At 41.6% G+C, this 13,066-nt stretch overlaps 1 protein-coding gene across 4 annotated transcripts in view; it reads left to right on the forward strand.

The window, feature by feature from the left end:
* R3HDM2 (R3H domain containing 2) overlaps positions 1-13,066 on the forward strand; it is a 111,428-nt gene that overhangs the window by 93,293 nt on the left and 5,069 nt on the right. For all 4 annotated transcript variants that reach the window (XM_018569645.1, XM_018569667.1, XM_018569659.1 and 1 more), the window contains 8 exons: positions 1,217-1,459; positions 3,165-3,291; positions 3,666-3,823; positions 4,636-4,790; positions 6,740-6,840; positions 9,585-9,757; positions 11,009-11,153; positions 11,267-11,364. In XM_018569645.1, coding sequence (XP_018425147.1) covers positions 1,217-1,459; positions 3,165-3,291; positions 3,666-3,823; positions 4,636-4,790; positions 6,740-6,840; positions 9,585-9,757; positions 11,009-11,153; positions 11,267-11,364 — 1,200 coding nt within the window. The remainder of the gene's footprint in view (positions 1-1,216; positions 1,460-3,164; positions 3,292-3,665; positions 3,824-4,635; positions 4,791-6,739; positions 6,841-9,584; positions 9,758-11,008; positions 11,154-11,266; positions 11,365-13,066) is intronic.

The raw sequence follows: 13,066 nt of genomic DNA on the forward strand, positions 1-13,066 counted from the left end.
TTAGCAGAACGCTGAAAACACTGAAATACATAGGTTTACAATTTTCCTGTCAAAATGATTTTTTATTTTTAGTTCTCTTTGGCAAATATCTTTCATTGCCCATATCTGCCACATTGCAAAGGGGGCACAATTATTTACTGGTGCTCAAATGCTGCTTCCTATATCACCTCTCCAGCTTGCTCAAAAGATCATGTATCAACCTAGTCACTTAGTTCTCAGGGTAGTTTGACTTCGCTGACTGCGCAGTGTAGTGGAAAAAGAGTGGCTGAGCCAAATTGCTTGGCTGGAAATACAGTTCACAAATATGTATTTCCAATGTGTACTAGCTATTTTCCCCCGTGAGTTACATTAACCCATAATCATATTTTACCTTTATCAGTTTAGAACAGTGAGAGCAATGTTACACAACTATTTAGGGTTTATATTGAACTTCATTTTGCATATTGCTCTCTCCCTTTCTAAATGCAGACCAGTGTCTAATCCGTTTTGATGCTGTACATGGGGTTGTGCTTTGTTATACTGCTCATTTCTACACCGTAGTATGAGACTAACAGAGGCAGTGGTGCATTAGGTGATCTTACCCTTCAGCTATCAAGCTGCAAAAAAAAGCAGTGCCCAGGCGCAAGGAAGTTCATTGATCTTTTTCATGAGGAATTCTAGACAAAAACTAAATATTTCAGGGTACTGCTTAGTTGTTCGCAGTAGAATAGCAAAGCTTCACGGTTAAAAATAAGCCATAAAAGCAATTGCTCATTTGCTTTTAGATTTTCTTGGGCCAAGGTTTTAGTGGGAAGTTCACCTAAAACTGAAAAAACAGAAAATGCCTTCCAGCAACTATACTAGGTAGGTGCAGTCAAGATTTAAATTTGAGGACTGCACAAGTATGTAATTTTCACTTTATAGCTTTCACTGTAGAAAAAGATTTGAAAACTGGGAATTTTTTGAAAGTCTGCTTAGCTGAATAGTTTTTTGCTGGGTAAATATCAACAAGCAGGGTTCCATATTTCTGTTTTTCATATGTATCTGTTTGACTATAGCCCTATTAATAACTGTTTCTTAATGACTTAATACCAAATATGTCTTTTAGCTGAATAAAATATGCTTTCTATGCCAACAAACCTTTTGCTCACTGACTGGACATGTCAGACTATTGATTTGTATAGACTATTGTATGTGAAGAACCTAATATCTAATTTTACCTGTTTTTTAACGACAGGCTGATGATTTGAACAGTCACTTTGGGCAGATGACACTCAGTCGGCAGGGTTCATCTGAGGTTCCTGATCCCTCTGCTGCCATCTACCAGTCATCTCTTATTTCCCAGCATCCCCAGCAGGCTGGCTTTATCATGACATCTGGGGGACAAGCCATCCCTCCAACTGGTTACCCTTCCTCAGGGCACCCTTCCCCAACCCAGCAAGTCATGCCACCACAGGGATTCATGCAGCCTCCACAGCAAGTAGGTATTGTTAGGAAAAGTCATAAAGTTATGATATCTTTATGAATACTTGTGTTCAGACCAACGTGGCGGTGTTAGGAGAGTTTGCTTACAGCAGCACATCTGATAACTGCAAATATTGGATTGACCGGAAGACCTCAGAGCTCTTTGGTGGGATGTAAAGCACAGTTTCTGATGGCACTTTACACCAGGCACGTCAAACTCAAACAGTGGGTCAAGCTGAATGGAATAAATATTCAGTGTGCCACCTTATGTCCACACCTACTTCATTTCAGTTCAGTAACACTTTTGTAATCGACTTAGCAATAATTGCAACTGACGACCCTTTTACCTTCGGCAGAACAACGTTAAAACATTTCCTGAAGGGGCAAAATTGCATAATAAAGTATAGCCTTTGTTAAAGTGATCATTTCAGCACAGGGCCAATTGTTTTTCAAAGCATTCCTGCTAAAAGAAGCTATGATGTTCTTACAGGTCTGCTGTCTCATTTGTTAAAATGCTGTCACTTGACCACTCCCTGGGTGTCTGGAATACCTACTTCCCCGCCACACGCTTGGGTTTCTCCCACTGGCTTGTATGTCACTACAGGATGCATGAGCGTTCAGAAGGGACAACTGTGTGTTACCAAGCGAAAATAGCGGTGTTTGCACTACCTCTGTTGTTTAGAAGTACATTCGTTTAATGCCATAGTTCACTGCTTAAGAAAAACAATGTTCACCATAATTCCAGGTGTGTCATGCGGTCCTTACTGGAGAAAATTGACATACAATAAAATGTATTTCTGTTATGTATAGCAGACATCTGCTATTGCTGGTTTAAAAACCTCTACAGCAGTTATTGTTACTAGCTTAGGACAGCTTGAAAGCTAGCATTCTCCCTATTTTAGATGGTAAGCCCTTAGGGGCAGGGCTCTCCTCATGTCTTGTATTGTAATTGTAATGTGATCCTTATATTGTAAAGCTCTGCGCAAACTACTGGCACTATATAAATCCTGTATAATAATAAAAAGCAGAATAGGGATTCATTTACCAAGACAATGCATTCCTATAGTAGTCAGTGAGAAGTTCACAACCATTTACTGGTCATGGAACCTTAAGTTGACTTCTTGTATCTGTTTTTCACTCATGATGGAGCTTTCTTGTATATAAAAAAACCTATTGTTGGCAATAGGAGACACCTGAAATGTGCACAATGATTTTAATAGATGTGATATGCTTCATAGTGCATGTATCACTTTAGTGAAAATATTTTTTGAGGTAGTGTGGTGATAATGTAGCAGTTCAAAAATTTCACTTTACCTTGGTTAGTTGATCATTCTCAATGCTGAACGATCGACTGGATTCTTTAAATCTCTTAAACCTGTAATAAAACTATACATGTTTTTTTAAATCTGCTCTTTTTAGTCTTGCGGTGCTTGATGAGGTTTATCTGCATGTTATGTTTTCTAGTAAGCACCTTGCTGATTGGGTTTATTATTTCTGCAGTTGCGCTTTAAAACTTCTAAAGTCCCTCTGATTTTTACTTTATATTCCAATTCATTAAGATGCCTGTGGGGTGGTCTCTGCATTTTATTTAGCATCTGAAAAATTAGTTTGTACTCTTCAAAATTATGTTTGCAATCTGTCAGATTTTCTTTTTTTCATTTTTGAAGCAGATCGTATCAGAAATGTACATAGAAAAGTTATGGGTTTTTTTTCTATCCCAGATTCAGGTCTCTTATTATCCCACGGGTCAATATCCAAACTCTAGCCAGCAATACCGACCTCTCCCGCACACAGCGGCCTACAATTCACAGCGCAATCAGCAGGTCACCCAGCCTCCTCAGCAACCTGGTGAGACGCCCTTATATACATTACCCATATTGGGGGTTTATAATGTAAAGTAAAATACGAATGTTCACATTCTTTCCCTCCCTTTTTCATCTCTAACCTTGTTACCCTTCTCTCTGGGAAGCTTTTTTTTTTTTAAATGTTCATTTCTGCCAAAGAAAACATTTTGCTTACTGCAGATTTGGTACCATAGGAAAGTGAAAAGGGTTTATTAATAATAATAGGATCCTTTTCAGCTGTAGGATGAAAGCCATACACACATTGCATACTGAATGCTCTCATTTATTTTTAATAAACTACAACTAAGTAGTAACTAACACGCCCTTGCTTTTATGTACAGTTTGTCATGATTCTTTTCTGCTGTGTTAATATCACAGGTATGCAGCCCATAATATCCAACCAGCCACCTGCTTACCAGGGAATGATGGGTGTTCAGCAGTCACAAAATCCTGCCATGCTCAATAACCAGAGGGCAAGTGTTGGAAATCAAATGCAAAGCATGATGGTGCAGTACACTCCACTTCCTTCATATCAGGTGAGTGTACACGGATCTGTGTGAAAATCTTTTCCACTGTTAAATGTGAACCCCAGGCAGATATTAGATTTGACTTGTAATTCCCTCTACGGCTGGACTTATACTGGGGAGGAAGGCGAGTACTTGATGCCAATCGTGTGCTGCATTCACATGTGCTGACGAGGAGAGAGCAGAGATTTTTTTTTTTTTTACTGGTCTGTCGCTGCCTCTTTACTGTCCAATGACATGCTGAGGGTGGGTATGTGACCAAGCTGTGCTGTATAACTGCAGTAGACAAGTCAGGTCACCAGGCTAGCTGTGCTGCTTAGTAGGGCTGTATAAATCTCAGGACAGGATAGAAAGAAATACTTCTAGCTTAGGAGATAGGGTCTTATGTATGTATTGCGACTGTGTTTTTGGCTTTTTGCCTTGAGATCAGCTTCAAGTAAAATATAAACCCTAAAACGAGCTTGGACCAAGACTAGGAGACTAATTTGTGGACCTAAAAAGAAAAAATCCTTTTCACCAAGAACAGCCCTTATATGTAACATGCAGCACCAAGTTCTGTTGGAAGCTGCCAGGTTTTCAGGAACCTGGGAATTGTAGGCTCTAATTAGGAAGTACGGTTGACAGTTGCATTAAATGTCAGGGAAGGGAGGAGGGTGCACAGTTTTATGTCCCTTTTCTAAAGCATTCAGGCATCCGCTAACCGTGAACTGTATATAAGGTTGTAAAAGCATTTTTCCAGTTGGGTGTTACGGTACAGTAGATTATTGCTCTTTCCACGTGAATAAACCAGCTTGTGTTTAACATGAACTTTGCCCTTGAAACAGGTTCCAGTGGGAAACGAATCGCAGGGAGTTGTGTCACAGACCTATCAGCAACCTGTACTTGTTCCCACCAATCAGACTGTGCAGGGAACCATGCAAGCTGGAGGGATGCCAGTCTACTACAGTGTTATACCACCAGCACAGCAGAATGGTTCCAGGTATGTCACTATTATTCATTATAAATGAGGGGTTGTATGAGAATAATTCATCCAGGAATTGGCCTAATGCAGTATGCCTCTATGGCATTTTTAAGTTGTTATACTTGTATGCTCAATTATAATAAAAGAGGACCAGCGTAGTATCTGCCTCTAGGCTGTAGTGCAGCACAAGAGACTGTACAATTCCTCATCGCTACAGAATCTACTCTACCCTGTGTCATTTACTTGACTTCAGAGCTCCTGTGAACCTCTCTGGCTATAAAGACGCTCCAGGTACAGTGTGTTCCGGCCCCATTCTGGCCAGAATGCACTGCATCACATTGCAACCAGCTCACTATGTTGTGGGGCAGGAGGGGGCGTGGCTGTCCATTGAAGTGAATGGCACCGTAGCCGCGCTTTCTGGCCACACAGGAACGCAAGGCACACCAATGCCTGTTGTCCGGTCTGAACAAAATACTGCAAGCACTATTTTGTTCGGACCGTACCGCAAGCATTGATGTGCCTTGCGTTCCTCTGCGGCCAATCGCATTGCGGCCAGAGTGCGTGGCTACGGTGCCATTCACTTCAATGGACTGCCACACAACATAGTGAGCCGGCCACAATGCGATCGGGCCGGAACGCACTGTCTGGTGTGAACAAGCCCTACAAATGTATATAGCCTATTAATCTATCATACTGCTATGTGTCATCAAAATATTCCTGGCACTGAAAATGAGTCACAGCAAATGTTTGGTTAATTTGAGACTAGGGCATGTGGAACCCCATGATAACTTGAAATACACTTTGTGCTTGTGAATATGTTTATGATCTCTTCCAAAATCCATTAATAACAGGAACATGGATGTCATTTGATCTTTTGTATTGGGAATAAGTGAACACTAGATTACGTACATTGTAAAAGGAGATTATAGAAGTCAACTGATATTGTCTTGCTGCAATGTGTGTTACTGTTGCTATACCTGCATTCACACCACAGTGTAGCCAGGTGATTTACAGGCATTCTATTTTATTACCAAGGTTTCAAAGTGTTTGTGCACTACGTGTGGTACAGAATCAGAATCAAGCCTTTTGGCCCCATAAACCTTTCAAGTAGGAGTGCCTGAAAAATGCTTATACATACATACATACTTTTTTAGGCACTGCCATTAAAATATATGCAGCCAAAACACTTGATCCTGCCTCAAAAGGAGCTCTTGTATGTTCTGGAGCCACAATCTTTTGCCCGGATGCTCAAGTGTGGACAGACACTATAGCAGACAATGGGATTTTTTATGTTGAGAGTTTTGTAGCCTCAGGATTTGAGCTACAAGACGCTCTGATGTGACTGGGGCCCTACCTGGGTGTTGTGTGGTGAGAGCATTCTAATAATTGCAGATGTTTTTGCATCACGGTTTTTGGAAACTTAAAGGAAAACTATGGGAGTAACCTTTTTATCCCCAGGTTCTCAAGGGTCAGGGGAGGACATATACTAGCGTCCTCCCGTGACCCAAAGCTCAGTATTTAGGGAGCTAAAGCTCGCTATATATTGAGAGCGCCGCAGCCGGGACGGATCCCGACAATGCTGTCCAGAGCCACCCAGCTGCATGAATGACAGCGGGCTCTGCCTATCTAGTGGCAGAGCCTGCTGTGCCCTTCCCCGTCCGTTCTGCCACTCAGCGCTGGAGGATCGGAGGGGGGAATCCCTGTGGGGAGCGGTGACTGAGAGTCACGGCTCTCTGCAAGGAGATGATCGTAAAGTGAGCGAGCGGCGGTATGTGTTCGCTCACTTCCCGATCTATAGAGCCGACATGTGACCGTTTCATTGTCACACGTCGGTTCAAACTGAGGATGAATGAAAAACACTCCCCTCATAGTTCTCCTTTAAGCTTTGTCCAGATATAAAATCAGTTTGTTTAATTTTATATACAACAATCTCTCTTATATTGATTAATTTATTTGTTTTCCCCTAGCACATCTGTGGGTTATCTTCCGCCTCATGGCTCTGAGCAGTACCAGATGCCTCAGTCTCCTTCTCCCTGCAGCCCTCAACAAATGCAACAGCAGTATTCAGGTAAACAAAAAAAGCAATGAGAGAAAATAAAATGTAAAGTGAATTTTCACTTTCGTAGACAAACTTGAAAACACCCCTTACACAAGTAAATGCAATTTAAACTGCAAGAAGCATTTTAAAAATATTTTTATAGCTCATGTTATGTAAATGAGAACATGTAACAAATATATAGGTGGTTGTGTTCTTTGGCTGTGAAAGTGGGAATACACTTTAACCCCTTTGTGACTGACGTACAGTGTACGTCGCCAGCATCGGGGCTGTTTAAACAGACTCCCGGCGACTTTTGCCGCCGGGAGTCTGTTTAAACTTGTAGAGCCGACTGTCGGCTTTACAACAGAAGCGATTCTGGCGACTTACCTGTCGCCAGATCGCTTCTGTGTCCCGAAGAAGGGGCCGCCGGGCTCCATTGCCCCTCCTACGGGCCCGGGACTGGCGTCCTTGGTGTCCGCGGGGAGCTGGGGAGGAGGTCGACGAACTTCCGTTCATCGATCCCCTCCCCGTTCTATGGGACCGGGAGCGATGCAGATTGCATCACTTCCGGTCCCTGGGCTGTCAGTTCTGGGCTCCTGCAGCCCAGCTATAAGCTATTGAAGTGCGATCTGCACTTCAATAGCTTATTTCCAGTGCAAAGGACACTGGGGGTCTTTTGGACCACCAGCATCACCTTAAAGAGTACCTGTCACCACCATCTGCTATCACATGGGGCTTGTAAGCTTTTCAAATAAAATAAATCTAATAATACATTTTTTTTTAAAGTCGCACACGCGTCGCCACGTAAACACGCGTCTGGTGCGCCTACGTATGAAAACGACGAACGCGCTACACATGTTGGGTATCGCCGCGCACGCCGGAGTGAGAGCAATCATTCTAGGGCCAGTATTTTGGGGTATCTCTAAATTGATGACCTGTGGGGGCTTTTAAAGCGTCTTCTGTGGACTTTTTGGGGTACTGCAGTTTTTCGCTGTTTCACGGACGCACGCAATTTGTAAACTGGGCATGTTTTGTATCGTTTTACTCGTTGTAACCTCATCTTTTATATTTCATTTTAAAAAAATGGTATTTTTTGTTGTGTTTTGGGGCATTTAATTAAATGTATCACTAAATTTTGGGGTTTAATAAGGAGTTGCGCTAATATTGCGCAACATAAACATTTGCAACTACCACCAGAAAATATAGAAAATATATAATGTTGGGGGGTTTTAAGTAATTTTCAGGCCTAAAATGTGGAATATAACATGAGTGCAGAAAATGAAAAAAAGGCCTCAGTCATGAAGGGGTTAAAAGCAGGTAATTTTTCACTCATACCTCTTTTTATTTAAGAGTTAACCCTTTTATTGCCTCTGCCATAATTACTACAGTGCAGTAATAAAAGAATGTAAACAAGCTCTCAATGTACTCTTGGCTTTTCAGTAGAAGTTATCTAGGCAGCTGTACGTTATATGTACAATATAGTTACAGTAAAAATACATTAAAATTCTATTTAGTGCATGCAAACAATATATTCTGCCAATTTCCTGCTAAAAATAAATGACAAGATTGATGACAAGATTGAGAAGACTAGATGCCAAGCATCAGAATTGGGTGAGCCTGCAAAAGTGAAGAACTATCATACCCAAAATTGACCATAAACGCTCCAAAAACCTTTTATAGCTCATCAGTTTAGAGTTATCCATAAATGATTACCATAGTATCTTTCCTCTCCTGCCAGCTTGTTTGGCCCAATATGCATTGCACAGTTGTCGTTTAAGCGCCCATGTGCACCATAAGCATGTGTTTTTGAGGGCTTTAGCGTTTTATATTTTACATTTTTTAAATGTTTTTACTTTTCTTTTTCTTCAATGCCATCACAAGTTGTTATAACATATATAGAGTCACAGGTGCTTTTTATGCAGGCATCGGGGGGTCTGATAGACTCCTGATGCCACCTCTGTACTCTATTCAGGCAGAGCGAGGACAAACTGTCCGATCTGCTGGTTTCCCTCAGTGCTCTCCATCTTGACACCATCCATTGACATCCTGGGCTCCTAGTGGGTACAGGTGAGCCTGGGACACATGGGTGATGAGGAGCCCAACCTTTTTTTATTTTAATGTTTTTATTTATGAAGGCAAGTCACTTCTAATATGTATCACATACATACACGCAATAGGTTGGACTTGATGGACCTGTGTCTTTATTCAACCTCAAATACTATGTAACTATGTAAAGCAAGTCACTTCTAATAGAGATCCCAAAGCCGACTCTGCCTAAAGTAAATATTTATATCCTGTTACTGGTGTGCTATAATATGGTGGCGGTAAAAAGGTTAAAAACCTGTTGGTGATCATGCAGGTAGGTCTATCATGAAAATGTGTCATCAATAGTAAAGATTTTGAACTATCCTTCTTAAACACTGCTCGTTTCTTGTCAGAGTTCCAGTAAATACTGGGTGACTGGTGAGGGGTAGCAATCAGCTGTCACATAGTCTCTCAAAACATTTGACTCATCTTATGTACAGATACCTAAAAATAAGCAAGGAGTATGAGTATGTGAAATGAAGAGTTTCTCCGAGCCATCCATCTGTTCTATAGACAGGAATACCTGCTGAAGGAACATGCACACTAGAACATTTGCTTCTCTAACTGGTACATCTATTTGCATGTCTGTTCTATATTAAACATACTTTTTTTAGCAATTTTCCAAGCATTTGCTTATTTGACACACCATACTCTCTCCCTTCTCGGGTAACAATGCACTGTCATTACAGGTGTCAACCCTTCAAGCCTGGGTGTGGTGGTGATGCAGCTGAATGTACCCAATGGCCCGCAGGCGACATCACAGAACCCGCCAGTAGTCCAGTGGAACCACTGCAAATATTTTAGTGTTGACCAAAGGGGTCAGAAACCTGAGCATCTGTACGCTGCAGATGCCAGCACTCAGGTAGGCAGAGAAACACACAGCTTTTTATTGTTATGAGGTACCAAGAAATTGCAAGCAACAAAATATAAGCTGGTTTCCATTTTTTTCCTTTAACCACTTCAAGACCAGGTGTTTAGACCCCCTTCCTGGCCAGGCCATTTTTCAGTATTCAGCGCTGCGGTACTTTGACTGACGTTTATTCCGTCATGCAGCGCTGTACTGAAATGAATTTTATACCATTTTTTGGGGACAGATAGAGCTTTATTTCGGTGGTATTTAATCACCACTGGGGTTTTTATTTTTTACTATAATTAGGAAAAATTACAGAAAATTTGGGGAAAAAAAAGTTTTTTTTAACATTATGTTAGGAAACATTTATTATTACCCAGTTTTTTGGTAAAATATAAAAGATCGGGTCACGTCGGGTAAATAGACACCAAACATGTCAAGCTTTAAAATTGCGCGCACCCGCGAAATCGCAGAAAATTACCGTACCCAAAATTGGCCATGGGCGACGCTTTAAAAGCTTTTACCGCTCATCAGTTTAGTGTTATCAGTGATTGATGGCCCTACAATTATTGCCCTCACTCACATCACCGGCGTAATGGGCGCAATCGTCTTTTTTGCACGTATGCGCGTCTTTTTTGCACGTATGCGCCCCACTGGCATTCTGATGCGCTGGCTTCAATGTTTATTTACATGGTACCTACCGTCATCTTAATGTATTAAATTCCAGCCGGTACTTTCATGGTACAAAATGTATTACTGGGATTTTTATATAAGGGTGTAGATCAATTTACATTGGTGCCTGCCCAAAGGGGTGCTGATGGTCTGATGACCCTGCTAATCATACAGACCTGTTTTTTTCTAACCAGTTCTCTTTAGCATACTGCAGTTGTAACTGGTTGATGTGCTGTTCCCATGTTACCTGTTTTTGCCAAAGTCGGGTGTCTTTGTGCAATCTCATGTCTATTGATACCTTTAAAGAGGAACGTTACCCACCAATTTAAAGTGGGACTACACCCTTCTATCCCTTACAGCCAAGGAAGGTGCCATCTTAACCTGTATTTGGATTACAGTTGCCATGGTGCTGTACATCAGCTATGACACCAGCAATTTGAGGGCTGGAGAGTTCAGTTGAGAGTTTGAAAGTTTGAGAAGGTATGGGAGGTTGTAGTTCTTCTTTAAGACCTCTCTGAATTGCTGGAACCAACATTAAAAATCGATACTCATTAATCTAAATGTGGTTGTTTTTTGTTTTTTTTGTATCAGGCCAGTAATCTCATGAACAGTCCCATTACATCCCCAGCACAGTCACCAGCGCCTTCTCCGGGCTCTAACATGAACAGTGTTTGCACTGGACTTTCGCAACTATCTGTCATTCCCCAGTTTCCTCGACCTGTTGGCCCTGCACAAGGTACAGTCTGTAATTGTCACTTAAAGTATATTTTGACCAACATATTTGTTTAAAAAAAAATTGCAGCATTTGTGTGTATTGTGTGCAAATTATTTTTGTTTCTGTCTTTTTAGGCGATGCACGGTATTCTTTGCTTGGACAACCACTTCAGTACAACCTTTCTGTTTGTCCCCCAATGCTGCACAGCCAGCCCCCCTATTCTGCACAACTGGTACAGTTTGATTAGCATGGGAAATATAGCTTAAAGGTGCATTCGTGCTGCCATAACCTTGTGTGCTTGTTTTTTCTGATATTAAGGCTATGTTCACACCATGTCCAGACCATAACTGGAGCAGATCTGCAAGTGCAGTGCATTTTTGTGTCATTCAGCGTGTGTTTTTTGTAGCCTAAAATGGGCTTTTGAGTGCATTCTAATGAGTTTGCATGCGGTTTTGATAGTTTTACATGCGTTCCAGACCAGCAAAAAAGACGCAGTATTTTATTTTTTTTGTCTAAACTGGAACGGACTGTGCTGGTGTGAACAGAGCCCAGAAATACCTTAGGGATGCATTGGGATGCTTTTTTTTTGGTCCAGGAACAAATTGTTCTGGTCTGGACATGGTGTGAACAAGGTCTTATATTGCACTTCTTGAAATACAACTGTGTTTTAGCTGTAGCAATGAGTGCACACAAATAATAAAATAATGTCTATATAGGATCTTCCTAGCAGAAAGATTCGACGTAAGCGGTCATAAAATGTTCACATCCGTAAAATTCCTCTCTATTCCACTAACTCCGCTTCTGATCCCAGCGTGTATACGCATGTACTTCACACTAGCCACAGTGAATTCCGGCCCGATTGGTGTACTGCACTGGATTGCATTCCAGCCGGCTCACTGTTTTGGGGTGGGAGGTGGCGGTGCATTGAAGTCAATGGCACCGCAGCCTCGCCCTCCGGCCGCAATGTGATCGCCCGCACCAGAACGCGTGACACACCGATGCCTGCGTTCCGGTCTGGTGCAGTCATAAAAAATGCTGCATGTGATGTGCCACGCGTTCTGGTGCGGGCGATCGCATTGTGGCTGGAGGGTTTGGCTGCGATGCCATTGACCCTAAATGCATCACCATGCCCAACACCAACAATCGGGCCGGAACGTATTGTGGCTGGTGTGAACTAGCCCTCACAGGTTGTGAATTAACCACTGATGTTTAAAACACACGTAGCAAGAAAATTATTCTGCAGTAAACATAAAGTTCACTTGTTTATAATTGTTCCCCTTGGATTCCCTAGAGACAGACTTACTCTAGACTAGTTCTGAAAATATTTTGACCATGCATAGGACGCAGTCAACTTTGGTGGCCACAAGTTCACATCCTCATGTATGGCCAGGCCTGATAATGACTGCCAACATGTAACCACCTATGTATGTTGTGCGGTTGTGAACAAGGTGGTGTGCAGAAAACCACAGCTCAATGGACATGATGTGACCATTACATTACTGTTCCATCCTCCATGCTTTCAGGTAGTTGGGTCACTTCTAAATCTAGCTGAAGTAGGCAAGGTTCACTATAATGTAACAACTAAATCTATAAAGCAAGTACCTCTAGCAGCATAGTTGAAAAGCTTATCATTGAACAGAAATAGAAAAATACGGAAAAAAAAACAAGTAGCACAAACACAACATATGCTTTTGTTTTTCTTGCATCCTTTTCTCAGCACTGTATAAATGAATATCATAAGGGATTTCATCTTGGGTTCACATCCCTCTCATGGAACCCATAAATTGGATGCTGTTTGTGCCAGTGAGACCATTTTCTAAACAACGGCTAAAAATCATACGAAGGAAACCCGCTGCTATTTTCAGTCTGGATTACTATTCATCTAGTTATTGCAATTGATTTTTAGTAATTGTTTAATTAAAGTGTCACTAAAC

This window comes from Nanorana parkeri, unplaced genomic scaffold (genome assembly GCF_000935625.1).
Source record: "Nanorana parkeri isolate BGI_ZX_2015 unplaced genomic scaffold, ASM93562v1 scaffold35, whole genome shotgun sequence".
In the NCBI taxonomy this organism is placed as follows: Eukaryota; Metazoa; Chordata; class Amphibia; order Anura; family Dicroglossidae; genus Nanorana; species Nanorana parkeri.